This window comes from Dipodomys spectabilis, unplaced genomic scaffold (genome assembly GCF_019054845.1).
Source record: "Dipodomys spectabilis isolate Male_0828 unplaced genomic scaffold, ASM1905484v1 ptg000230l, whole genome shotgun sequence".
NCBI classification, from domain to species: domain Eukaryota; kingdom Metazoa; phylum Chordata; class Mammalia; order Rodentia; family Heteromyidae; genus Dipodomys; species Dipodomys spectabilis.
The window spans coordinates 6234403-6258724 of record NW_024870907.1 but is presented as its reverse complement, the minus strand read 5'-3'; the positions used below and the strand labels follow the sequence as shown (position 1 = coordinate 6258724).

General features: G+C 55.5%; 1 protein-coding gene and 1 long non-coding RNA gene across 4 annotated transcripts in view; one reads left to right on the top strand and one right to left on the bottom strand.

Annotated features, from left to right (window-relative positions):
• Nucleotides 1–11305: 11305 nt before the first annotated feature.
• Nucleotides 11306–20221, bottom strand: LOC122123602. Its single transcript, XR_006150416.1, has 3 exons — nucleotides 20096–20221; nucleotides 12044–12126; nucleotides 11306–11465 (listed from the first exon to the last, which is right to left on the bottom strand). It is a non-coding gene; the product is annotated as an uncharacterized LOC122123602 (long non-coding RNA).
• Nucleotides 20222–20382: 161 nt separating this feature from the next.
• The window catches only part of Tbc1d22a (TBC1 domain family member 22A), a 351530-nt gene continuing 347590 nt past the window's right edge, over nucleotides 20383–24322 (top strand). For all 3 annotated transcript variants that reach the window (XM_042697987.1, XM_042697985.1, XM_042697986.1), the window contains exon 1: nucleotides 20383–20540. In XM_042697987.1, coding sequence (XP_042553921.1) covers nucleotides 20479–20540 — 62 coding nt within the window. In that variant the 5' untranslated portion in view covers nucleotides 20383–20478. The remainder of the gene's footprint in view (nucleotides 20541–24322) is intronic.

The window sequence follows — 24322 nt, the reverse complement described above, 5'->3', positions numbered from 1 at the left end:
TTCAGGCTGTGGGGCGTCCTGAAAGTCCTAGCTTCAGGCGCCCAGGGCCCTCGGCAGGGAGACTGCTCAGGCTTCGGGCTCGGGCTCTCGCAGGCACTTGGTGAGTGACCTCATTTAGGCTCCAGCTGAAATAGAGCAGCATGGCTAATTAGCAGCTGCTATGAGCAGCTGCAGTGAGGCCACAGCCCCTGCTGACTTCCTGGTGTTGGAAAATTCCTGAGTCTCCTCCCACTGCAGGCTGAGAGTGAGTGTGAGAATGGCCCTCTTCCCAGGCACACGCAGCTTTGTCTCTAGCTTGTCACCGATCAAGGGCAGATCCCTAGGAGTGGGAGCCACAGGCCCCCGAGATGCCATTCTGAAGTTTGGGGCAGGGTGGAGGAGAACCTGTGCCTTCCTGGCTGCCGGGTGGCCTGGACACAGCTGGCCTTTGCCTTGCTTCAGGAGACACAGAAGGGGCGTGTCCCGCCCCCTCATAGAGCCCCCCAGGGAGCAGGGGTGAGCGGGAACCTCAGAGCCACCCCCTCATCTGCACCTTTGTGCCCTTCCTCCCACGCTGTGGCCTGCTCATCTCCTTGTCCTCTGTCCTCCCTCTCATGGCAGGAGGTAGATGGGGTCGCTCACTGCCAAGGGCCGTGGGCAAGGCTGACATGTGGGTTAGTGGTAGGGTAACTGCTTAACATGCACCAAGCCCTGGTTCCACTCACATCATGACAAAAACACAAAGCCAAACAATAGATACCCTGGGCTGGAAGCCCCAGCTTGCCCACCTGGGTCGCTAAGGCTCCTCACTCACCTCTGGCCCAGGTTGCTTAGCCTGCTGTTGGCTGGGTTTGGAGTATGTTTTGTGACTTCCCTGGGAACAACAGGTAGGGAGGGCCAAGCCTCAAGGTATACAGAACTGTCTTTGTCTCCTGCCTAAACTCTTGCAGGAAATCAACGCACTCACCCTTTACCATATTTCTCTCCTGGAAAGGAAGCAGCTGGAAGCACGCGGTCCAGTGCATCACAGCATTAACCCAGCGCCAGAAGGAGACATTTGGAAGGTGCTCCTGTGTCAGTCTGTTCTCGGGGCCAGCAGTCTGTGTGTCAAGGGTCAGCGCGGATGGGACAGCCAGGGCAGGAGTCCTGGGGGAACTGGCCTGAGAGAAAAGGCACTGTGTTGCACATTAGTGTTGAGGAGTACCTTTGGTCTTTAGCGTTGCATGAATTAACTGTTCAGGATTCAGGAATACCTACTATGTGCTGGAGTCTCCACCGCTGGGCAGCTCTTTCTCGAGGACTCAGGAGCTCCTACTATGTGCTGGAACTCCCAACCACGGCAGCACTTCAATGAGCAGTTAGCAGAGTTGGGCGTGGAGGCGCTCTAGACATTGTGCTAAGTTAATACCAGCTCCTGACAGAACATCAAAGCAATTTCCCCGTTTATAGCCGTACTTGATCTTTCAGCAAACCTTTGAGACACACAGGATGGAGTGGTTATAGACGGGGCCTGTGAGGCTCTGAGCAGGGCTGGCTGAGACATGCCCAGGTCACGTGGAGCTGGGGCCACAGGGACCCCGGCAGCTCTCTGGCTGTATCTGGAGTTTCCAGGTTTGCAGTGGGCCATGAAGAGCTGTGATTCAGGAGTGCCAGGGGGTGGGTGATGAGCCGTGGGCAGTCCAGGCACTTCAAGGATGCAGGTCACGGGCTCTCCGAGGGCGGGGCTCTTGGAGGCTGGCACACTTCTCCCGGGGGTGGGGGTGGGGGACATCAGGAGGCAGCAAGCCACGGATGCCTTCCTGCCCGGGGTGGGGGTGGGGACAGCATGCAGTTCTTCTTGAACCACGTCTCCAAACCCTTCATTCCCAGCAGGGCCCAGCCCACTGGCTGTGCCCACTTGGCTGGCCTATGGGTGTGACGATGCCGTCCCCTTGTATGAGGGGGACGCTGAGCTCCCAAGAGACACCATTGGCTCATAGTGGGAAGGAAGGGGAGGCTTGGGACAGAAAGGGCGCCCTGGAGGGAGCTGGGGGCTGGAATTTTCTAGAGCCCTGAGATTCCATTGAAAAGAAGCCGTGACTTGAGAGGGTGGAGGTGAGGTGAGGGGGGTGGGGGAAGTGGGGGGTGGGAGGGTGGAGTGGGGGGAGGTGGGGGAGGGCCGGCCCTGTGCAGAGGGCACAGCTGCCAATCAGAAGGTGCCTGGCCTGCTGAGGAGAGGGAGAAGAGAGCCCGCCCAACTTGGGGGGGGCGAGGAGGCTTCCACAGACAAGGGAGCTGTGGCTGGTTCCCCAGCAGTGCTGTGAGCTGGTCCTCACCGCTGGAGGCAGGCGGGCAGTGAAGGTGGGGCAGGGTCCCTGCAGGGAGGCCAGCGGGAGTCAGGGCCGGGCACGGCCTTGGCCTGCGAGGCCCAGTTGTGCAACGCGCAGGAGGCCTGGCTGTTGGAAAATCGGGGGCTGGCACTGACAGACGCGGGCACCTGGGGTCAGTGGCTGACAGGAGTGAACAAGGAAAGAGGAAGTGGGCGGGGCAAGGAGGGCGTGCCACACACCCCGGCCAGGCTCTAACAGGTGCTGTCAGCCATGCCCACCTAGCCTTGGCTCTGGGCCAGGGAGCTGACCCAGATAGGACCTTTCAACGAGAGAAGGCCGTCGGGTCTCCTTCGGTGGTTTGCTCCCTCCCTCCCTCCCCCCTAGCTTTGATCCTGAGCAGTCAGCGAGCCAGCCAGGGCAGGCCCATAGCCCCTAGCTTGCAGGTGGGAAGCCGAGGCGCAGGCAGGGCCGGGCGATGCCCAGGCCCTCTGCCCTCCCCCCTCCTCACAACACCAAGCTATATTCTGCATCAGGAGCAGTGTGAAGTTGGCCTGGGCCTTCCTTGCTCCTCAGGGGCTTCACTTGTATAAACAGTTGGCTAAGCTCTTTCCTCTGATGGGAAACCTGGCCCCAGAGCCCTCTGCAGGCCACTGTGCTGGGCATGCATGGCTCTGCTCTGTGCAGACAGAGCTGGGGAGAGGGCCAAGAAGGTACACAGGTGTGCATGCTTTAGGGCTGGCCTTCTGTGGCTATACAGCCCTTTGGGGATGGGGTTCCTAGTTCTATACAGCTCATTTGGTGAGCTGCTATTGACCAAGTGGCCAAGTGGTCTGGTGAGGTGGGGGGGAAAGGGAGGGGGCGGCTGTCATCTCTTGGGAATCCCACAGCAGTGAGGACAAGAGTAGAGAGACCTGCAAGTGGCAGACCAAGAGCGGAGCAGTGAGTGTGTGGCCGGCAGCATGGACAGTCCCTGTCAGAGAGACAAAGACCACGCCTCAGCCTGCCGTGGCTTTGTGCTTTGCCTGGCTTCTGCCCCCTGCTGGCCAACACCTTTCACGCACTGCCTGACATTCAAAGTGAGCCTGGAGCTCTTGCTTCCCGGTTCAGGGACCAGAGAGGGCAATAGGGCAGCAGAGGCCCAGCTCCGTCCCAAGCAGCTTCAAGGGTGACCCATTCCTTCTGGCCGAGGTATGATGGGCTGTGGGTGGCCTAAGCTTGTGCCACCTGCACATGGGCACAAGACAGGCCATGGGGAAAGGGCATTCTGTGGCACTGGCCCAAGTCTGGGCAGACCTGTGTGTTTTCTTCCCAGAGGCCTGCCGTCCTCTCCTCTTGGGGAAGGGAAGGAGGTGGGGCCTGGAAGCCGGGGCCTGCCCGAGGCAGTGTATAGGCAGGCTCAGCCCAGACTGTTTCTAGGGGCTGTCCAGCCTGTTGTCACCATGCTGCTCCCCTGGCCCTAGCCATACCCTGCTCCCTACCTACCCCCAGCCTGAGCCTCCCCAACCTGCCTCAATTCACCCTGCTCCACCTCCAGCCCCCAGCCCTCCCCCGGCCCTTCTGACCACAAAGCCCTCAGACTTGGGTGAAGGTGGTTGTGTCTCTGAAGTGGTGGAGAGAATGGAGGGATGGCAGGAGTCTCTCCCAGGTGACACTGAGTGACATTTCATGGTGGTTATACCTTGGACTTGATCCCTTTGTCTGGGAGCAGGGGCTGCCATGGCTGGTGGAGAGCATCGCCAACTCCCCCAACAGAGCCCAGGCCCCCACCTCCTTGTCACGCCCCAGGGGGATCTGTCCAGACAGCCACTGTCCCCCCATCCTGGAGGGAGGAGGGTGGCATGAGTGGGCAGTACGGACCAAACCTGGGCTTGAAATAAAAACCAGAGTCCAGGACTCACTTCTGCTTGGTTCACGGGACTGTAAACAGCCAGCACTGACTGGAGGCTGGCCCTGTGCTGAGCTTGAAGCAACTTGAGGTTCATGTACAGGAGGAAACAGAGGCAAAGAGCCGCTGAAGCCCGCCCACCTTGGCACAGCAGGATTGAGATCCAGGTCTGACTGGTCCCAAAGTCACGGATTTGTCTCGACACATTACCATTTACCACTGGGTAAACTGAGGCCCGTGGAGATGTGTTTGCAGAGGGGAGGCCTTTGGGGTGCCTCAGAAGAGAACACTTCCTGACTTCCTCGCTTGCTGTCCAGTGCCACAGTCAGGCCATGCTGGTTCCAGGGCTGGCCCCTGCATCAAGGGGGTCCTCTGGAACTGCATGAGGGGACTCTTGAAACTCAGGCTCATCTTGCCCTCTGCAAACCAGGCAAGATCCAGTCCTGTTGCGCTCTGCCACCTTGGCTGCCTATCTCCCTTGTCCACTGTGGGTCCCCCGCCAGCATGTCCCCAGGCTGTGCACTGCAGGTCTCTGTGCACCCTGGATGCTCTTGAGGATGGCAGCGCCACCCAGCCTTGCTGTCCTTGGCATCAGACTGTGAGTGAAGAAGGGCCAGGCCCGAGTCCTGAGCCTCTGCGTCTCATCTCCAGTCCAGGACTGGAGTTCTGGAGACATCGGTCTCTGCCATGTTCTCTGTGGAGTTAACTCAACCCAGGAGCGGCTGTAGGAGTCAGAGGCCCTGTACCGGCTGCCACTCCTGGCCAGTGTCACGCCCCAGACAGACACTTCTCTCCACTCTGCATTCTCATGTGTTTGTTCAGAGTTTGGGTTACAAGGTGCCTCCTAGTCTGCTGCCTCAGGGCTACCACTGTGACCCTGGGAACACACTGGGCAGGTGCTTCACTTCCATTTTACAGGCGGGGCTGGCGCCAGTGGCTTATAATACCTGTAATCCGAGCTACTCAGGAGGTTGAGTTCAAAGCCAGCCAGGGCAGAAAAGTTCCTAAGATTCTTATTCCTAATTAACCAGAAAAATGCTGGAAGAGAAGGAGTAGCTCAAGTGGTAGAGAGCATTGGCCTTGGGTGAAAAAGCCAACCCAGGGCTAAAGGCCCTGAGTTCAAGCCCCAACACTGGCACAGAAAAAAAAAAGTACAGGTGGAAGACTGGGCTGGTTGTGTTGGAGTGTGACTGGTCACGGTGGTCACGGTAGCCCAAACACAGCCTGAAGATGCTCAGTCTGTGAACCTTCATGAACTCATGTGGTTCTCCCCTGTGACCCTCCAGTCACATGAGGGCCTGCAGCCCAGGGGTCACATGGCCCACTCAAGGCTGGCCACATTCGTGCCAAAGTGGGGGAGGGGTACGTGCCGCAGAGGATTCTGGTCCCAGCTTCATTGTCAAGGGAGGAAATCCCACGGCTGCATCTACTTCTCACCCCCAGCGTGAGAGCTGCAGCACGAGGCGGACACTGAAAGCTGTGAGGCTAGCCCTCGGCCCCCGCCACATCCACGCCCTTCTCACTTCCAGCTGGAGTTTCAGCAGGCAGTTCCTTAGCCTCTTGGCCTCCACATTTTCATCTTTCAAGGTGAAGTCATGTTATCCACTGTGCTGCCAGGGGTGAGTCCCCAGGAGATCTTGGGAGTTTTTGAACTTTGGGAAGTCAGGGACACACTGTGACACACCGTGACACAAGGTGACAGAGGGGAAAGGGACTGCAGGCCAGGCATGGTGGTACACATCTATCATCCCAGGCCATCTGGATCTCTTTTCCCCAATGAATCCTCAATGAATCACGATGGTCTCTGATTTGCATTGTAAGATGGACAAGTCCTCATTTCCTAGCTGACCACCTCTGAGGGCATCCAGGATTGGCCTAGGCTCTTTCTCCTGGCTGGGCTGTCACAGTGCCTGGGTGACCATGCTGATGGTAATGCAAAGGAAAGGAGCAAGGCTGGGACTCAGAGACCACCTGGACCGGGCAATCGACCGCCATCAGTCCTGTCCCTTCCCCTGCCTGCTGCTTTTACAAGTGAGTGTGGCTTTATTTTCTCCCATTCACCTCACAAAGGGCCAGCCTCTCACAGGGGTGGCTGTGGCTGCTTTCTTACCCCAAAGCTGCCCAAAGAAGGAAGTCTTCGTGTCAGTCACTGCTCAATCAGGTGACTGTGGTCACATGTGGCTGTGGTCCAGGGAGTCCATGGCAACCCCAGGAAGATGTGCGCAGGGGGTGGTGTGTGTGTGTGTGTGTGTGTGTGTGTGTGTGTGTGTGTGTGTGTGTGTGTGTGTGTGTGCAGTTGCGGTTGGTGCTCTGAGGAGAACTCTGCCACAGGAGGCAGAGTTCTTCCTAACACGTACATCTGCTCATGACACATGCATCCAGAAAGGCCCTTGGAGAGTCTGCACTTCAGCTTTTGGGGCATGGTCCCCACTCTTGACTTTCTTTTACATGAAAACAATTTAAATTTGCTTATAATTTAACAAAACAGATGACAAACTCTCAGAAGTCACAGGGGTTGACCTCTTTGTAGGGCTGGATACAAAGTGGAAACATCCAAATCCCACTTGCAGACACAACCTGGAATGAACCTAACCAGGAACAGGAAAGACCCCTGTGGAGAGACTGCTGACCTGCGTAGTGATCACGAGGGTCTGGCTACACTACATCAGGAGGCTGGCTGCTGTCTTTGTAGGAAAATTGATCAAGTTGTTTCTCATAGCCCACAAGGTATCTCCAAACAAATACATGCCTTGTTTTTAGCATATAGGGGATGTGGAAAAGGGCCAGCACCTCTCCCTGTCCAGCAAGGAAACCTGGCTGCATTAAGCAACCAGACTAGGGCTGTCCCTCTTCACAGAGTAATTGCACTAGGGGCAGCAAGTACAGGTAACGTTCAGCATCCATGGGACGCTGGTTCCCAGCCCCCTGGCCCTTAGGTACCACAGTCCTCGGTCCTCCCGTCCCTTCCATCAAATGGCATAGTATTTGCATATAACCTACACACACCTTCCCGTTAATTTAAATCATCTCCAATTGACTTACAATACTCAACACACATACATAAAAATAGTTGTCATATTATAGTATTTGGGTGATGACAGGACAAAACATTAACTGTACCTGATCAGTACAGACACATACCCTGCCCAGAGACTTCCAATCCTCAGTTGGTTGAGTCTCCCGATGTGGAATCTACAGACAGACAGAAGGAAACTGAGCTAAGCATAGGTCTGAAAGAGCAGGACATCCAGCTGGGCACCATGACTGGTACCAGAATGGCCCCATCAGAGTGAAGCACAACTCTTGAGCCCTGGCTCTGAACAGAGATGCCCATGGCCCTGCTGATTCCCGGCAGCCATCTTGTGACATCAAAGGAAGACAGTCTAAAGTCCGTGTTGCCACAGGAAGGACCAGGGAGCAGAACATGACCCTGAAATAAAAGTGCTAGCTTAAATTATTATCAAGGCGAGCACTCTATCACTTGAGCTACAGCACCACTTCTGGTTTTCTGGTGATTTACTGGAAATGAGTCACATGGACTTTCCTGCCCAGGCTGGCTTTTTTTTTTTTTTTAAATTTTTATTGTGAAAATACTGTACAGAGGGGTTACAATTAGATGGGCAAGATAATGAGTACATTTCTTATCAAGCATTGTAGCCTCCTCCTTTGTTTCCCCTTCCCATCCCTTCCCAGCCGCGCCCCCCCCCCCCCCAATCCTTCCCCTCCCACCAAAGTTGTAAAGTTCGTTTTCAACATGACAACTTGTACTTCTCATTTTTGCCACGGGTCCACCTGTATCCTTATTTAAATGACTTGTTTTTCCCCTTCCCCTCCACAAATTATACCGACATCAAATACAGTGAAAGCAGGGGTTATACTGTGGGGGAGGGACATATAAAGCAACAAAGAAATAATCTTCTAAATGCGTTAGAAACAAATGCATGAAAGAAAAAAAAAACATTTGAATACATATCTTAGGGTTCATTTCCCTAACATCACCTTATCTGACCCTTTCTGCTTGACATACATATACTAGATATTGCAAATAAGGGAAACCATGGGACCTATGTTTCTTTGGGCTTGGCTTACTTCATGTAATATAATTTTTTCCAAGTCTTTCCATTTCCTAACAAATGGGGCAATGTCATTCTTTCTGATGGAGGCATAGAATTCCATTGTGTATATATGCCACATTTTCTTTTTTTTTTGGTCCGGTCGTGGGGTCTGAACTCTGGGCCTGGGCGCTGTCCCTCAGCTCTTCAGCTCAAGGCTAGCACTCTACCACTTGAGCCACAGTGCCACTTCTGGCTTTTTTCTTTTTGCTTATGTGGTGCTGAGGAATCGAACCCAAGGCCTCTGGCATGCAAGGCAAGCGTTCTACCACTGAGCCACCTTCCCAGCCCCAATATACCACATTTTCTTGATCCATTCATCTACTGAGGGGCATCGGGTTGGTTCCATATCTTAGCTATAGTAAATAATGTTGCAATAAACATAGTTGTGCTGGTAGCTTTAGTGTGGTCTTGTTTGTAAACAGTTGGGTAAATGCCCAAAAGTGGGATTGCTGGGTCATAGGGGAGCTCTATGTGGAGTCTTTTGAGGAACCTCCATACTACTTTCCAAAGTTGTTGAACAAGTTTACACTCCCACCAACAATGAAGTAAGGTTCCCTTCTGTCCACATCCCCTCCAGCATCTGTTGTTATTAGAGTTCTTTTTTTGCCATTCTAACTGTGGTGAGGTGGTATCTTAATGTTGTTTTGATTTGCATTTCTTTTATGGCTAGGGAGGTTGAGCATTTCTTCATGTGTCTATTGGCCATCTTTCTTTCTTCTTCAGAGAAGTTTCTCTTTAAATCTTTAGCCCATTTATTTATTGGGCAGTTGTTTCTTTGAAGATTTGTTGTTGGAAGATTTAATTTTTTGAGTTCCAAGTATATTTTAGATATGAGACCCTTGTCCGTTGTATGGCTAGTGAAGATCTTCTCCCAATCCGTGGGCTTTCTATTGATCTTGCTAGCTATGTCCTTTGCCAGGCTGGCTTTGAACTGCAATCCTCAGATCTCAGCCTCCTGAATAGCTAGAATTACAGGCGTGAGCCACCGGCGCCTGGCTAGCTTAAATTATTGTGTCCCCCTCCCCCTTTTTTCCCCAGACACAGTACACACGTTATCCAATTAAAAATGTTTTAAATGACTAACAGGTAAGTAAAACAGACTCTATTGGAGGAGTACCAGCAAGAGGGTGTCGGGTTAGTAAAAAGGGTGAGTGAAGACAAACATGGTTGAAAACTTTTTTTTTTTTTTTGGGGTCCGGTCGTGGGGCCTGAACTCTGGGCCTGGGCGCTGTACCTCAGCTCTTCAGCTCAAGGCTAGCGCTCTACCACTTGAGCCACAGCGCCACTTCTGGCTTTTTTCTTTATGCTTATGTGGTGCTGAGGAATCAAACCCAGGGCCTCGAGCATGCAAGGCAAGCGCTCTACCACTGAGCCACCTTGCCAGCCCCATGGTTGAAAACTTTTATGAAAACAGAACAGTGAAACCTGTTCTAATTGTTTAAAGAGGGAGGGTAAGGCTGGGTGCTGGTGGCTTATGGTTGTAATCTTAGCTACTTGGAGGCTGAGATCTAAGGACCAAGGTTCAAAGGTAGCCAAAGAAAATCCGTGAGACTCTTTTCTCCAAATAACCAGCAAAAAGCTGGAAATGGAGGTTTGGCCCAAGTGGTTCCAGCCTTGAGTGAAAAAGCAGAAGAACTGCACCCATGCCTGAGGTCAAGCCCAAGTACTTTCAGGGGAGAAAAAGGAAGGTAAAGGAGGGTGATAGGGGGTACAGGCAGTGTACATCCGTGTGGAAATGTCACAACCATCCCTGGTAAAATTAGTACAGGCTAATAAAATATAAAGAAAAATGTATCTGATGAACAAGTTGACATTTCAGGCCATGGAATCTACTGAGTTTACCCTACATGCCCCTGCCTTTGGTGCTGCGGGGGCTCCTGGAGCTGCTCTCCGGTGCTCAGTCCTCCCTCGCTGGGTGGCAGCCACTAGATTTGGCCAGCTCCCAAGGAGGATCTGCAGGAGGAAAAGTCTCCAGATGACTTGGAGGGCTGGGCTCTACCCATCTTGCTGACAACTCACAGAGGTACAGTAAATGAGACCAGCAGAGTCAGGAGGAACTGTCCTGAACAGCCAGGCTTTGTCCTTCACCCTTCTAGAACAGACATCCTGCAGTGCCTCAGCCCAGCAAATCATGTGACATCTGGGTTCTGGAATCCAGAGCGGAAAGCTTGGTCCTTCAGCTGCAGTGCAAAATGGGTCCCGTGTAGATGGGTCTGCCCGGGGCAGCTTTCCCGAGCTTGCCACAGGTCCTGGGCTTCCGTGCTTTCTACTGCTTCTGTAATCTTGCTCTGTCTGATTCTGCCTCAGTGGACTAGATCTAGAAATGAAAATGCTGAGGGACTGACTGCTGTGGGGTGTGGACAGCCTCCTGCCCTACTGCCAAACCTTAACAGAAACCGGCAAGGTGTGGGAAAGTAATCAATGCATGGTAGTTCTTCTGAACAGAGTCCTCATTGACCCAAGTGGGAAATTTTCTTAGCCCAGGGACTGGCTCAGAGGTAGGCACAAGAGCCCAGTGGCTCAACAGAGGCTTTCTTGTGAGCTGCCTGGGGACGGGTCCGAGGCCTAGAAGGAGAGGCAGGAAGAGCTGGCCCAGTGGGTCACCATCCAGTGCCTTCTTGGTCCTTCTCCAAGCTCTGGGCCACCTCCAATGAATTCCCACTAGAGTGTAAGCGAATCTGAGTTGGATATATTCTTGCAGCAACACCCCCACTTTTGTAAGACTTAGTGCTAGCAAGTGAGGTGTTGTCAAAGAATGGGTCTAAAGTGTAGAAATGGCCGTGCTGAGTTGGGGAGGGAAGCAGTGAGGGGGAGGCGGGGACCTACGCTATGACATGAATTATTGTGGGAGGGTGAATTGGGGGAGGGTGAATTGGTGTCCCCTTACACCCATGTATGTGACCTTCAAACAGAAGGGCCTTTGCAACAGTGACTAAGCACCTGAATTGTCCTGGGGCTGATGTAAATAAGCACAGGGTCCTTTTAAGAGGGATGTTTAATATTTTTGACAGGGAATCTATCATAGTGACAGCTTCATGGGCTTTCAAGATAAATGAAGGGCCACAGGCTAAGGAACGCAGGTGGCTCCCAGAAGCTGAAAAAGAAGCAGACTGTTCCTTATACCTCAGCACACCTTGACTTTGGCCCTGTGAGGCCGATGTTGGGCTCTGACTGGAGCTGGAAGAGAACAAAGGTGTGTTGTTTTCAACCAGTCTGCAGTGATTTGCTAGCAGCAACCATAGGCACAGAAGGGTGTGGGGGTGACCAGGCCTTTGGAGGACATCTGGAACGGAAACTTTGCCGAGAGTAGAGAAGGTGTAAAACACAGCTGTGCCAAGGGGCTCCTTTCCACCCTCCCTGGCGCTTAGCAGGGGCAAGTAATCACATAAACAGGTGAAAAGAAAGGCTCTCAGACCACTCTCAGGACCCCTGTGTGCCAACCCCTCCCCCCAATACTTAAGCTTTGAGGATTGAACTCAGATCTGTGGGAGGCTAGCTTGGAGGACTGGATGTGACAAAGCTCTGTGGAGCTTTGGGACCGGGAACCCTACTCCACCCTGATGCCTGGCTTGTGCAGAAGTGAGGATGGAGAGTAGAGGAGACAAGGAAGACAGTGTGGACACAAAGGTCCTCTATGACATGCTTAGGAGCAGGACTGTACCCTCAAGGTGACAGGAATCCCGGAACAGTCTCGGACTAGTGAAGCAGAATATCACATCAAGATGAAAGTCAAAGCTGGGCATGGTGTTGCATACCTGGAGGTCTAGCTATTCAGGAGGTGGAGGCAGGAAGATCTAGGGTTTGAGGCCAGCCACAGCAAAAAGTACTGAGACGGTATCTGAAAAACAAAACACAAAACAAAAAAACAGCTGGGGACAGGGCTCAAGTAGTAGAGAGCCTGAATGGCATGCTCAAGACTCTGGGTTCAATTCCCCTTATGGGATAGGGCAGAGGCTGGAGGACAGTGAGGAAGAAGTAGGAGAGAGCTGGGAGGCTCTGCTTTCTGAATTCTGGTCTTGGAGCTCTCCTGCACTCCGGCTTCTCCTATAGGTCACAGGACTCTTCCTTCCCCAAACTGATCCCACCCTTTTCTCCTCTTTTCTCCTGAGCTGAATTGCTTTAACAGCCCTTTCCAGGTTTGAGAGGGGAGGTTCTGATTGGTCCAAACCATCATGGTAGCCTGTTCTCCATAGGGACAGGTTTATTCTTTGGTTTATACTTTGCCTTACTTCTGGCCAATAAGGAAGCTGGCTGGAAACAGGAACCTTCTGGATGAAACAGAGCCTCTGGTGGAACAGGGTTTTTTCTTTTGAGCTTTTCTGTCCCTTCATGGTTGGGACACTGGTGTGAGAGTCAGTGACCAGAAGCCAGTCACTTTGATATGGATGATGTCTGTCTTGTCTGAGAATGGATGTAGGGGGGCGGTCTTGCAGGAGCCTGAGAACAAGGCCTGAAAGGGATGGGGCTAGACTCTTATCACAGTGTAGGTGATCCTAGATCACTTGGAACTGGGACAGCCCTTCAGAGATGGCCCGAACTGGGACAGAGGGCCAGGCCTATTGTCTCCCCTGGCCCATCACTGGGTATGCCCTCTCCTGGGTCAATTCCTAGGGAGAGACTCTGCAGCAGCTCAGGAAATGAGTGCATAGTCTTGATGGAGCCATCTAGTGCCCACAGTACCCCTACATCGCACTGCCTGCCTCTGCATGGTTTCTGAGTGCCTGGACACTAAGGACACACAGAAGGGACACTTGGGGGACAAGGGAAGAAGAGTGGTGTACCAGGCAGAGGGGACAGCCTGACTCATAGGAGGTGGGAGTGGCATGGTCTGTGTCATTCTGCCAGGCAGCAGCTCCACAGCATGCACCGTCAGTTGCTTCGTTTTAACTCACAGTGGGAGCTGCTAGCACACTTCCTAAGTGTGCACCCACCTGGATTAAGTCCTCCACTCCTCAACAGAAGTTCTACATTTTAGGTGGGCATATTGGCACCCAGTTGAAGACTCACTTTCCCAGCATCCTGTGCACTTGTGTGGTCAGGTGGGGGTGCTCCACTGGCATGGATTTTGTGTGTGGGTTCAGAGCATCTGATCCACCCCCAGGAGTCTCTGCAGTCAATGTACTGGACTAACCGGCCTACCGTATAGCATGGGAGGAGTTGGTAGTGAGCCCAGAGTGGTGGGCCCCTCCAGTTCTCAGGGTGTCACTTGCAGGAGGCGGTATACATCCCAAATGTGCCTTGCATCCTCCAAGTGAAAGACAGGTGTGGGGGCTAGGGAGAGGAAGTAGGAGTGGCAAACTCACCACCCCTCAGGTGCACTAGTGCTTCCTGTTCTCACAATTCTAGGCTCTTCTGGAGGACTTAGTTCCCAGAACAGGATTCTAGAAGGACATCAGGAAGAATCCATTAACTTTCAAGTTATCAAATGCTGCTGGCGTATGTTAGGCACCTTGTATCATGAGACCAGGCCAGGAAAGAAGTTGGCTCCTGACCTTTGGGATGTGGTAGGATGCTGTTGCATAATGGGGATGGGGAAGAACAAGTCAGGCACCTCTGTGAACACAGGTGTCTCTTCATGCTCTCCTGCCCAACTTGATGGGAGGTGGACAAGTCTGTAACCACATCGGAGGACACCGAGTGACCAGAGGTTCTGAAGGCCCCAGGATGGGGATCTGGGTCACTCTAGCAGGTAAGCCATGAAGAAAAGCAGAGGTGCTAGCTTGAGGGAAGGGACTACTGGGATGATAAAATACTGGAGGGAGGCAGGAGGCTTTGCTGGAGGCAAAGTGGACCAACCAGAATCCGAGAGATGCTCTTCTGAGTGAACTTAATCAAGCCAGGGAAGGGTGTGAAGATGCTGTCCAGAACCCCTTTCGGGACCAAAGCTCTCATTCCCCAGGTGTTGGGACTATTGGCTGCTGAGGGACCAAGATAAGCCTGTCCTCGGCAACTGTCCTCAGATGGACAGCGCATCTTCTTCCAAGATTGTGGGCCTCACCCTAGGGACAGCTCCCATCCAGTGATCTCTGTAGCAGTGTGAAGGCTCTAATGACTTGTCTCAAAGCGAGCCATCTCTGGTTTCTCTGGTACCTCCTTTGTAGACCGTCATAGTTCAACTTCTGTAAATACCTGTCTCCCCAATTGTTTCCTGTGGAATTCAAGTTTCATCATAAATCTGGCCAGACTATCTTTCTGCTCCCCAGTAGTCCATCTTTTTTTGCGTACATTTTTCTTTATCAATAGTGTTCCTTGCATATTATGCTACCACACCTGTTTAAACACTAGCCTGGTCCCTCGTGGATGTGACTAGTACTCCCTACAAGCTCATTCCTTGAACACTTCTCAGTCCTTGTTGGCTCATTTTTACCCTTTCCCCAAGGTTTTGAAGTAACAGTGCACAGCACAGGAAGGAGCTCAATGAGTACATTTTTAATGTGTTATAAAACATTTGATACACAGAAAAGGTCATACAGAATGTAACAAAAGGGCTGGATGTCTGGCTCCAGTGGTACAGCCAGATGTGAGCAAGAATGTAAAATTCTAAATAAACTCTGCCTTAATAAAACATAGAAGCACAGTCAAAACCTTTGTGATTTCTTGTAGACCATCCTTCTCAACACCCAGTGGTAACCACCCTCCTAAGAAGCAATGGTACAACTGGCATTCTTGTCTTTGTACATCTGGGTAGGTTCTTCTACATATCCAGAGGAAATTACTTGGCCCAAGGGTATCTTTTCTGCTAGAAATTTCTAAATGACCAAATTATTGAATCTATTTCACCCTCCTCTAGCACAGCCTGAGAGTTCTTTCTGTTCACAAATCCACATTCTCATCACTCCTGGCATTGACAGATTTTTCCTTTTTCTTCTTTGCTACTCTGTTCAATGTGAAATAGTTGGTTTTGATTTGCCTAAGTCCTAAGTGGATGTAAGCTCCTTACATCTGCTTCTCAAAAATTATTTGTTGTACTTGTGGTTCCTTGTGAGGGTGAGATGGGAGGGTCACTTGAGCTCAGGAGTTTGAGACCAGCTTGGGAAACAGCCAGGTTGTCTCAAAACAAACAAATAAAATCATTGCACTTGGGCTGGGAAGTTGGCTCAGTGGTAGAGTGCTTGCTTTGTATGCATGAGGTCCTGGGTTTGATTCCTCAGCACCATATAAGCAGAAAAAAGTCAGAAGTGGTGTTGTGGCAAGTGGTAGGGAGATAGCTTTGAGCTGAAGAGCTGAGGGACAGTGCCCAGGGCGAGATCAGCCCCCACAACCGACAAAAAAACAAAACAAAAAAAATCATTGCACAGATGAAGTTTGCACTCATTTATTGTCTCCATTCTGTTTGATTCCTGCACAGGGTCTATTCCTAGGCTAGTCATCTATATTCCTTTGGATTTCCAACCTGGCTTTCCACCAGATTCTCTTTATGCCTGGTCCACTGCTGGAGATTATTTTGGCTTTGTCTCTGTAACTGTTTCTGGTGACACCGACCTGCTCCTGATTACCAATTTTCTGACCTTTCCCTGGCTTCTCACCTAACTCCCATTCCTCTTGGATGATGTGTTGTCTACTCTGGTGCTTGCCTGATATCCAACATCTCAGATCCCAAACCTAATCATAAACAGGCTGCAAACACGGTAAAGGCCTCATTTTCAGGTTTTCACTCATGGTACCAACAATCTTCGCTTAGCCAGTCTTACAGCCTTCAAATCCAACCATCTCAGCTTCACTCCCCTCCTGGAGAGAGCAGGGAGGAAAGCAGCAGCAGACTCTAAGTCGGCAAGTAAGCAGTTACTAAAGGGCATCTTTCACAGATTTCCTTCCTTTTGGGTTGTTGTTGTAGTCCTGCTGTCCTAGCACCTGTCCCCACTCAGATTCTTGCAACAAACCAGATTGAGCCGACGAGACTCTACATGGTGTCCAGTAATACTTGAAGGCAATCCCTGAGAGTATCAGGAGCCCACCTCTGGTGAGGTCTCAGGGCTGCAGTCAAGGAGAAATGCTTGGGCCTTCCTGAATTCTTCTAGGAGAGGATTCTTCAGGTCAATATTCCTTTTCTTTCTTTGTCCTTTTATAATACTAGGAATCAATCCCCGACCTTCTTGCTTGTGAGGCAAGCACTCTACCACTGAGACACCCCCCCCCCCCCCAGCTCATTTTCATTTTTTAAAAAATTCATCTGAGATAGTTCTTGCTGTGCAGACCAGGCTGGCCTCAAACTTGTTTTTTAAAACTGATCCGGGCTTGTGTGCTGTCCCTGAGCTGCGCTTCAAGGCTAGTGCTCTACCACTTGAGCACAGGGCCACTTCAATTTTTTTTCTGAGTAATTTATTGTAGGTAAGAGCCCCAGCTGGCTTTGAACCACGATCCTCTCAGATCTCAACCTCCTGAGCAGCTAGGATTACAGGTGTGAGCAACTGGCACCCAGCTTTGGCCTCAAACTCTTGATCCTCCTGCCTTAGTCTGGTATAAGAGGCATGGGCCCATCGTATCTGGCTCTGTCCAGAAAGAGTCCTTACAGATCTGTTTTATTAGATTTCTGGAAATCCACTGAGGTCATGTACAGCACGTGAAGCTATGTAGCAAAGCTGTCCTGGGGACATAGAGGTTGTGTTTGGAAGAGATTCCCAGGCACCCACTGAGAATGTCCCTGGAGATTCCTGTGAGTTCCTATGGCTGTGGCAAAAAGAATCCCTGGAGAGTTCCTGCAGCTGCCATCTAGGCAGCAAACTTCACAATGAGCTTCACGTGTGAGGTGTTGAGGCCCCTCACCATGGACAAGATTAGATTAAAACACAGGCCGCACCTGGTCGTATTTTACAAACCAAGAGTGAGGCAGATGTCGCAGGTGGAGAAGCAGCTGTGGAAGCTCTTGCTCTTGGGAGAACTGGTACCAAATGCAGGTATGGGAGCTCAGTGCCTCACAACGATGATGCAGGCAATGCATACTGACCCTTAGTGAGAATCCTGGCAAGCAGCAAGTGCTAAATCAATTTAACTTACGAGTAGATGAACAAGGGCAGGAGTCTTAATCGGAGATGTAATCAGTGTGGTGCTTGGTAGAACGCAGAGCTTGTTGCAATCAAAAGAATATAACCACACGCTTGTTTTAAGACAGAACCCAAGGAGCTGTTGCCGTGGTTACAGGAAAGCCTGTCCTGGGCTTGAACTCAGGGCCTGGGCGCTGTCCCTGAGCTACTGCTCAAGGCCAGCGCTCTACCACCTGAGCCACAGCACCACTTTTGGCTTTTTCTGTGTATGTGGTGCTGAGGAATCGAACCCAGGGCTTCACTCACGCTAGGCACTAAGCCACGTTCCCCGCCCCAGGAGAGCAGTCTCTGACATAGGCTACAGACACCCACCTATCCCAACGTCTCGCAGCGCGCCATGCCCTGCGTGTGCAGCCGCCCGCGGAAGCCGGCCGCCGGGCCCGCCACCTCCCGGGCCCGCCACCTCCCCGCCGGGCCCCGTCACCTCGGGCCCCTTCACCTCCCGGGCCCCTTCACCTCCCGGGCCCGCCACCTCCCGGCCCGTCACCTCCCGGCCCGTCACCTCCCGGGCCCGTCACCTCCCGGGCCCCGCCATATCCCGGGTCACCTCCCGGGCCCAGCACCTCCCGGGCCCCTCACCTCCCGGGCCCGCCACCTCCCGGGCCCGTCACCTCCCGGCCCCGTCACCTCCCGGCCCCGTCACCTCCCGGCCTGTCACCTCCCGGGCCCGCCACCTCCCGGGCCCGTCACCTCCCGGCCCGTCACCTCCCGGGCCCCGCCACATCCCGGGTCACCTCCCGGGCCCGCCACCTCCCGGCCGGTCACCTCCCGGGCCCCTCACCTCCCGGGCCCGCCACCTCCCGGGCCCCTCACCTCCCGCCCGTCACCTCCCGGCCCCGTCACCTCCCGGCCTGTCACCTCCCGGGTCACCTCCCGGCCCGTCACCTCCCGGGTCACCTCCCGGCCCGTCACCTCCCGGGCCCCGCCACCTCCCGGGCCCCTCACCTCCCGGCCCGTCACCTCCCGGGCCCCGCCACATCTCGGGTCACCTCCCGGGCCCGCCACCTCCCGGGCCCCTCACCTCCCGGCCGTCACCTCCCGGCCGTCACCTCCCGGCCCCGTCACCTCCCGGCCCGTCACCTCCCGGGCCCCTCACCTCCCGGGCCCCTCACCTCCCGGCCCGTCACCTCCCGGGTCACCTCCCGGGCCCCTCACCTCCCGGGCCCGTCACCTCCCGGGCCCCGTCACCTCCAGGGCCCCGTCACCTCCCGGGCCCCTCACCTCCCGGCCCGTCACCTCCCGGGTCATCTCCCGGCCCGTCACCTCCCGGCCCGTCACCTCCCGGGCCCCGTCACCTCGCGGGCCCGTCACCTCCCGGCCCGTCACCTCCCGGCCCGTCACCTCGCGGGCCCGTCACCTCCCGGCCCCGTCACCTCCCGGCCCGTCACCTCCCGGCCCGTCACCTCCCGGGCCCCGTCACCTCGCGGGCCCGTCACCTCCCGGCCCGTCACCTCCCGGGCCGTCACCTCCCGGGCCCGTCACCTCCCGGCCCGTCACCTCCCGGGCCCCGTCACCTCCCGGCCCGTCACCTCCCGGCCCGTCACCTCCCGGGCCCCGTCACCTCGCGGGCCCGTCACCTCCCGGCCCGTCACATCCCGGCCCGTCACCTCCCGGCCCGTCACCTCCCGGGCCCCGTCACCTCGCGGGCCCGTCACCTCCCGGCCCGTCACCTCCCGGGCCGTCACCTCCCGGGCCCGTCACCTCCCGGCCCGTCACCTCCCGGGCCCCGTCACCTCCCGGCCCGTCACCTCCCGGCCCGTCACCTCCCGGGCCCCGTCACCTCGCGGGCCCGTCACCTCCCGGCCCGTCACATCCCGGCCCGTCACCTCGCGGCCCGTCACCTCCCGGGCCCTGCCACCTCCCGGGCCCCTCACCTCCCGGGCCCGCCACCTCCCGGCCTGTCACCTCCCGGGCCCGTCACCTCCCGGGTCACCTCCCGGGCCCGTCACCTCGCGGGCCGTCACCTCCCGGGCCCGTCACCTCCCGGGCCCGTCACCTCGCGGGCCGTCACCTCCCGGGCCCGTCACCTCCCGGCCCCGTCACCTCCCGGGCCCGTCACCTCCCGGCCCGTCACCTCCCGGGCCCCGTCACCTCCCGGCCCCGTCACCTCCCGGGCCCGTCACCTCCCGGCCCGTCACCTCCCGGGCCCCTCACCTCCCGGCCCGTCACCTCCCGGGTCACCTCCCGGGCCCCTCACCTCCCGGGCCCGTCACCTCCCGGGCCCCGTCACCTCCCGGGTCATCTCCCGGCCCGTCACCTCCCGGCCCGTCACCTCCCGGGCCCCGTCACCTCCCGGGTCATCTCCCGGCCCGTCACCTCCCGGCCCGTCACCTCCCGGGCCCCGTCACCTCGCGGGCCCGTCACCTCCCGGCCCGTCACCTCCCGGCCCGTCACCTCCCGGGCCGTCACCTCCCGGGCCCCGTCACCTCCCGGCCCGTCACCTCCCGGGCCCGCCACCTCCCGGGCCCGTCACCTCCCGGGTCATCTCCCGGCCCGTCACCTCCCGGGCCGTCACCTCCCGGGCCGTCACCTCCCGGCCCGTCACCTCCCGGCCCGTCACCTCCCGGGCCCCGTCACCTCCCGGGCCGTCACCTCCCGGGCCCCGTCACCTCCCGGGCCGTCACCTCCCGGGCCCCGTCACCTCCCGGCCCGTCACCTCGCGGGCCCCTCACCTCCCGGGCCGTCACCTCCCGGGCCCCTCACCTCCCGGCCCGTCACCTCGCGGGCCCCGTCACCTCCCGGGCCGTCACCTCCCGGGCCCCTCACCTCCCGGGCCGCCGGGCCGTGCGGTCGGAGCGCGCGCCGTCCCCCCCGGCCGCCCCTCGCCTCTCGGCGTCGTGGGTCTCCCAGCCTCCGTCCTCGCGGTCCCCCTCGCGGCGCTCGGGCCCAGCTCCGGCCGGGCCCGTGAACACCCGGCGCCCGGCTCCGCCTCCTCCGCGCGGCACCTGAGGCGCCCGTCGCGCGTCGCTCGGGCCGGGGCGGGACTTCCGGGATCACGGAGGTACAACTTCCGGAGAGAGGCGGAAGCGCTTCTGGGTTCTCGGCTCCGGAGACCCGGGGCCGAGTCGGGCCACTGGGGAGGGCCGCGGGGGGCAGGCCGGCCGCACTTGGGGGTGTCGGGTCGCGGGTCTGAGGGATGAGGAGGGGCCATGGCCAGCGACGGGGCCAGGAAGCAGTTCTGGAAGCGCAGCACCAGCAAAGTCCCGGGCAGGTGGGTGTGACGGGGAGGACCGGGTGGGGTCAGGGGTCAGAGGTCAGGTAGCCGCGGTGGCCTGCTGGACGTGGGTTGGGTCGGGGTCTGGGGCGGGGAGGGGGCTGGTCCTGAGGAGGGAGTCTGGGTCCCGGGCCGTGTGAGGGGCGCAGGGGCCGGCCTGGGAGGTGGCAGGGGCCGGGGCGGGGGGGGGGGGGGGGGGGGGGGGAGAAGGGGGGAGGCCGGAGGGGGAGAGGGGGGACGGGGGAGGAGGGGGGACGGGGGAGGAGGGGGACGGGGAGGAGGGGGACGGGGAGGAGGGGGGACGGGGGACGGGGAGGAGGGGGACGGGGAGGAGGGGGGACGGGGAGGAGGGGGACGGGGAGGAGGGGGGACGGGGGACGGGGAGGAGGGGGACGGGGAGGAGGGGGGACGGGGAGGAGGGGGGACGGGGAGGAGGGGGGACGGGGTCGGGGAGGAGGGGGACGGGGAGGAGGGGGGACGGGGGGGACGGGGGAGGAGGGGGGACGGGGGACGGGGAGGAGGGGGGACGGGGGGGACGGGGGAGGAGGGGGGACGGGGGGACGGGGAGGAGGGGGGACGGGGAGGAGGGGGGACGGGGGGGACGGGGGAGGAGGGGGGACGGGGGAGGAGGGGGGACGGGGGACGGGGGAGGAGGGGGGACGGGGGGAGGAGGGGGGACGGGGAGGAGGGCCAGGCGCTGTCACAAGTTTCTCTGGGCCTTGGAACTCCCTGGCTCCCTGGGGAAGCGGGAAGGAACTTCTCTGGGCAGCTTGGTGGAGTCAGGAAATGACCAGGCCAGGCTGCCTGCTGGGGACCCACGGCAGGTCACTTTCTGCAGGGTGTTGGTGTTTTGACCCACTTGGTTTGCCTCCTCGGCTCTCTTGTGAGCTGCTGCTTTTGCCTTGAGTTTGAAAGCGGGCTGGAAGTGTCCAGTGAGTTTCCATGTTTCCACCCGCTGATCCCCTGCCTCCCCCCCCCCCCCCATCAACTCCTCTTGTGCCAACAGCTGGCAGCAGTTAAAAAAAAAACAAACCTCAAACCTCACAAAAATTAAATAGCTGGTGCATTCTGGAAGTTCACAGCTCTAGTGGCCCTCTCTGACTGGTGTGGCCCTAAGTCCCACCGGGCCCTAGGGTAAGAGAACTTTTCCTAGGGAGGAAAAGTTAGTCACTGATGAGTGTTGAATTGTGATATTAAAGTGACTTAAATAGTACCATTCATAAACACATAAGTGGTTTGTGTTCTGTGTTTCATAATAGACAGTATTGTGTGGTGTTAGGACCATAAACTTTGAATTTCATTGCATCCAGTTGGAAAAATTGACTTGTCAGAATGATTGGGACTTAGTAAGACTTATCCATTGCTCAGACCCAGTGAGTTAGAAGATTATGGGGGCCACCAAAAACGGCCAGAGTCCCTATTTTACTCCACCAGGATTGGGCTTGATTAGCTATAAGAGTGTTCATCAAAGCCTAACATGTTCAGATTGTGAAGATACTGAAATGGAAGATTCTGATTAGGAGTCCTAGTTCTGACAGGGACAGATGCTGCAGAACATAGTGCTTAGGTAAAAGGAGCCACTTGGCCACATGACTTTCATGTGTTGATTTCAGGTCTTGAGACCTTTTGTTCCTCTTCAGTCTAGACTGTAATTCATCCTTAACAATGAGCTTAGATGTAACATAGGATAGCCGTTTTGTGGAGTTGTTGGATTGAAGACTGTGACTATTCATAGTCTTTTTCCCCTCTTTTGAGAACAAGGTCTCCATATGAGTAGCTGGCTGGCATCATATGTAAGCCTAGTGTCCCTTGCACTTGCTGTGTTACCTAGGCTAGCCTTGAATTCTGCCTCAGCCTCCTGGGTGCTAGGATTTGAGCTCTCACTACTCCTGGCATGGTTTGAAAAGTGAACTCCTTAAAGTCATGTCTATCTGGCCCTATGAATGGGACCTTATTTGGAAATAGGGTCTTTGTAGGAGCAGTCAAGTTCAAATGAGGTCGTACTGGTTTTGCAGGGGTCCAAGCATATGACTGTGTCCTCATAAGAACAGGAAAATTGATATCAGAGAGACAGACACAGAGAAGATGGCCATGTAAAGATGGAAGCAGAGGTAAAGAGGTCTTTACAAGCCGAGGAAAGCCAGGGGTTGCTGGCAACCACCAGAAGTTAGAGGTGGCAGGAAGGGATCCTCTCCCAAAGACTTCACAGAGAGCATGTCCCTGCCAGCACCTTGCTGTCACAGTTGTAGAACCGAGAGAGTAAATTTCTGTTGTTCTGAGCCACACTAGTCTTGGTTTGTTGTGGAAGCCAGAGGAAATGAATGTAGTCTCTTGTGGGAAGCCTGTGTTACCAAAAGTAGACTTTCCCCCTTGGGTTTGAAGACTGCGAGGTGTCGTAGGCACTTCTGTGAGCCACTTCTGGTGTTGCACTTGCAGAGTTGCAGTACAGACTGGAGACGTGCTGGGGCTGCCACTGCAGAGGGGAGGGCAGAAGGGGTGGTTGGGCCTGTGCAGCCCCGTGTTGCCCTTCGCTCCTGTGCCCTCACTTGGGGCAGGCTGCTGTTTCAGTGTCAGGCTGCAATAGCAAAGGTGCTGGCCTTTTCCTTCTTGTGGCATCCTCCTGGTCCTCATTCCCATGTCCTGGGTCATCACCTGCATAGTTGCAGTGCCCGCAGAGCTCCTGCCCAGGCTCCCGTGGCTCTGCCTGGTCTTTTCAGTGGTTTCCATGATTGTTTTTATTGAACACAGACCTCATCCAGGGTAATCAGGCGGGAGAGGACGTACCTCAGAGTACTAGACTGCTAAGGGAGATTCCGTGATAGTGTGGCCAACACTCATTCAGCGCTCTGTGTAGACCAGGCCTCAGTCTCGGGGCTCCACAAGTGTCATGGGGCCTTTTCATGTGCAAAACACAGGCTTTATCTTCCCCGGAGGACTCACTGAGACAGGCCTGGTTTGAAGCCTCTTGGTTGTTTCTGAAATACAAACTACGCATAGGCACTTACGGGTATCGTCTCAGGTCCTTTATGACTTGACCACTGCTCAGTCATAAGCCATATTCCTCTCTCTCCTTTCTTTGACCTTTGCTCACCAACTGCTGATAGGCTTAGCTTTCTAGGTTCCTCCATGCTGTACTGTTGCACTTTGATGTTCTTGTAGCTGATGAGAATGTTCCATGCCCCCTTTGCTTACCTTGCTTGCTTTTTCCATTTTACCTGAAGCCTGCCTCCTTGTGAAGCCTTGCCAGTTTATGCGCAGCTCTAACTTCAGTACCTTCTATGTGCCGCTTCGCTGTCTGACAGGGCTACTAGTGAGAACTGGTGGTGGAGCCTAACTGCCTGGAGAGATTGGGTGATTTTAGCAAGGTTATGCTTGAGAGGTTGTCTTCCTGGTCTTTGTGTGTTTGGCTGAGGCTTTCTTAGAAATTCCTCTCCTGGATGAACTGGCCAGTGTGATAGGGTGGAAAGACCTCTGACTAGCTATTAGGTGGATTTTTTTTGCCAGTCCTGGGGTTTGAACTCAGGGCCTGTGTACTGTTCCTGAGCTTCTTTTGCTCAAGGCTAGAACTCTACCACGTGAGCCACAGCACCACTACCAGCTTTTTCTGTGTATGTGCTACTGAGGAATCGAGCCCAAGGCTTCACGCATGCAAGGCAAATGCTCTACCACTAAGCCACATCTCTAGTCCTATTAGGTGGATTTTAGCCTTCGGTTACCTGTTTGATGTTCACCAAGTCCTGGTGCCCTGGTGCCATTGATTTGTGCACCTGTGACATGAG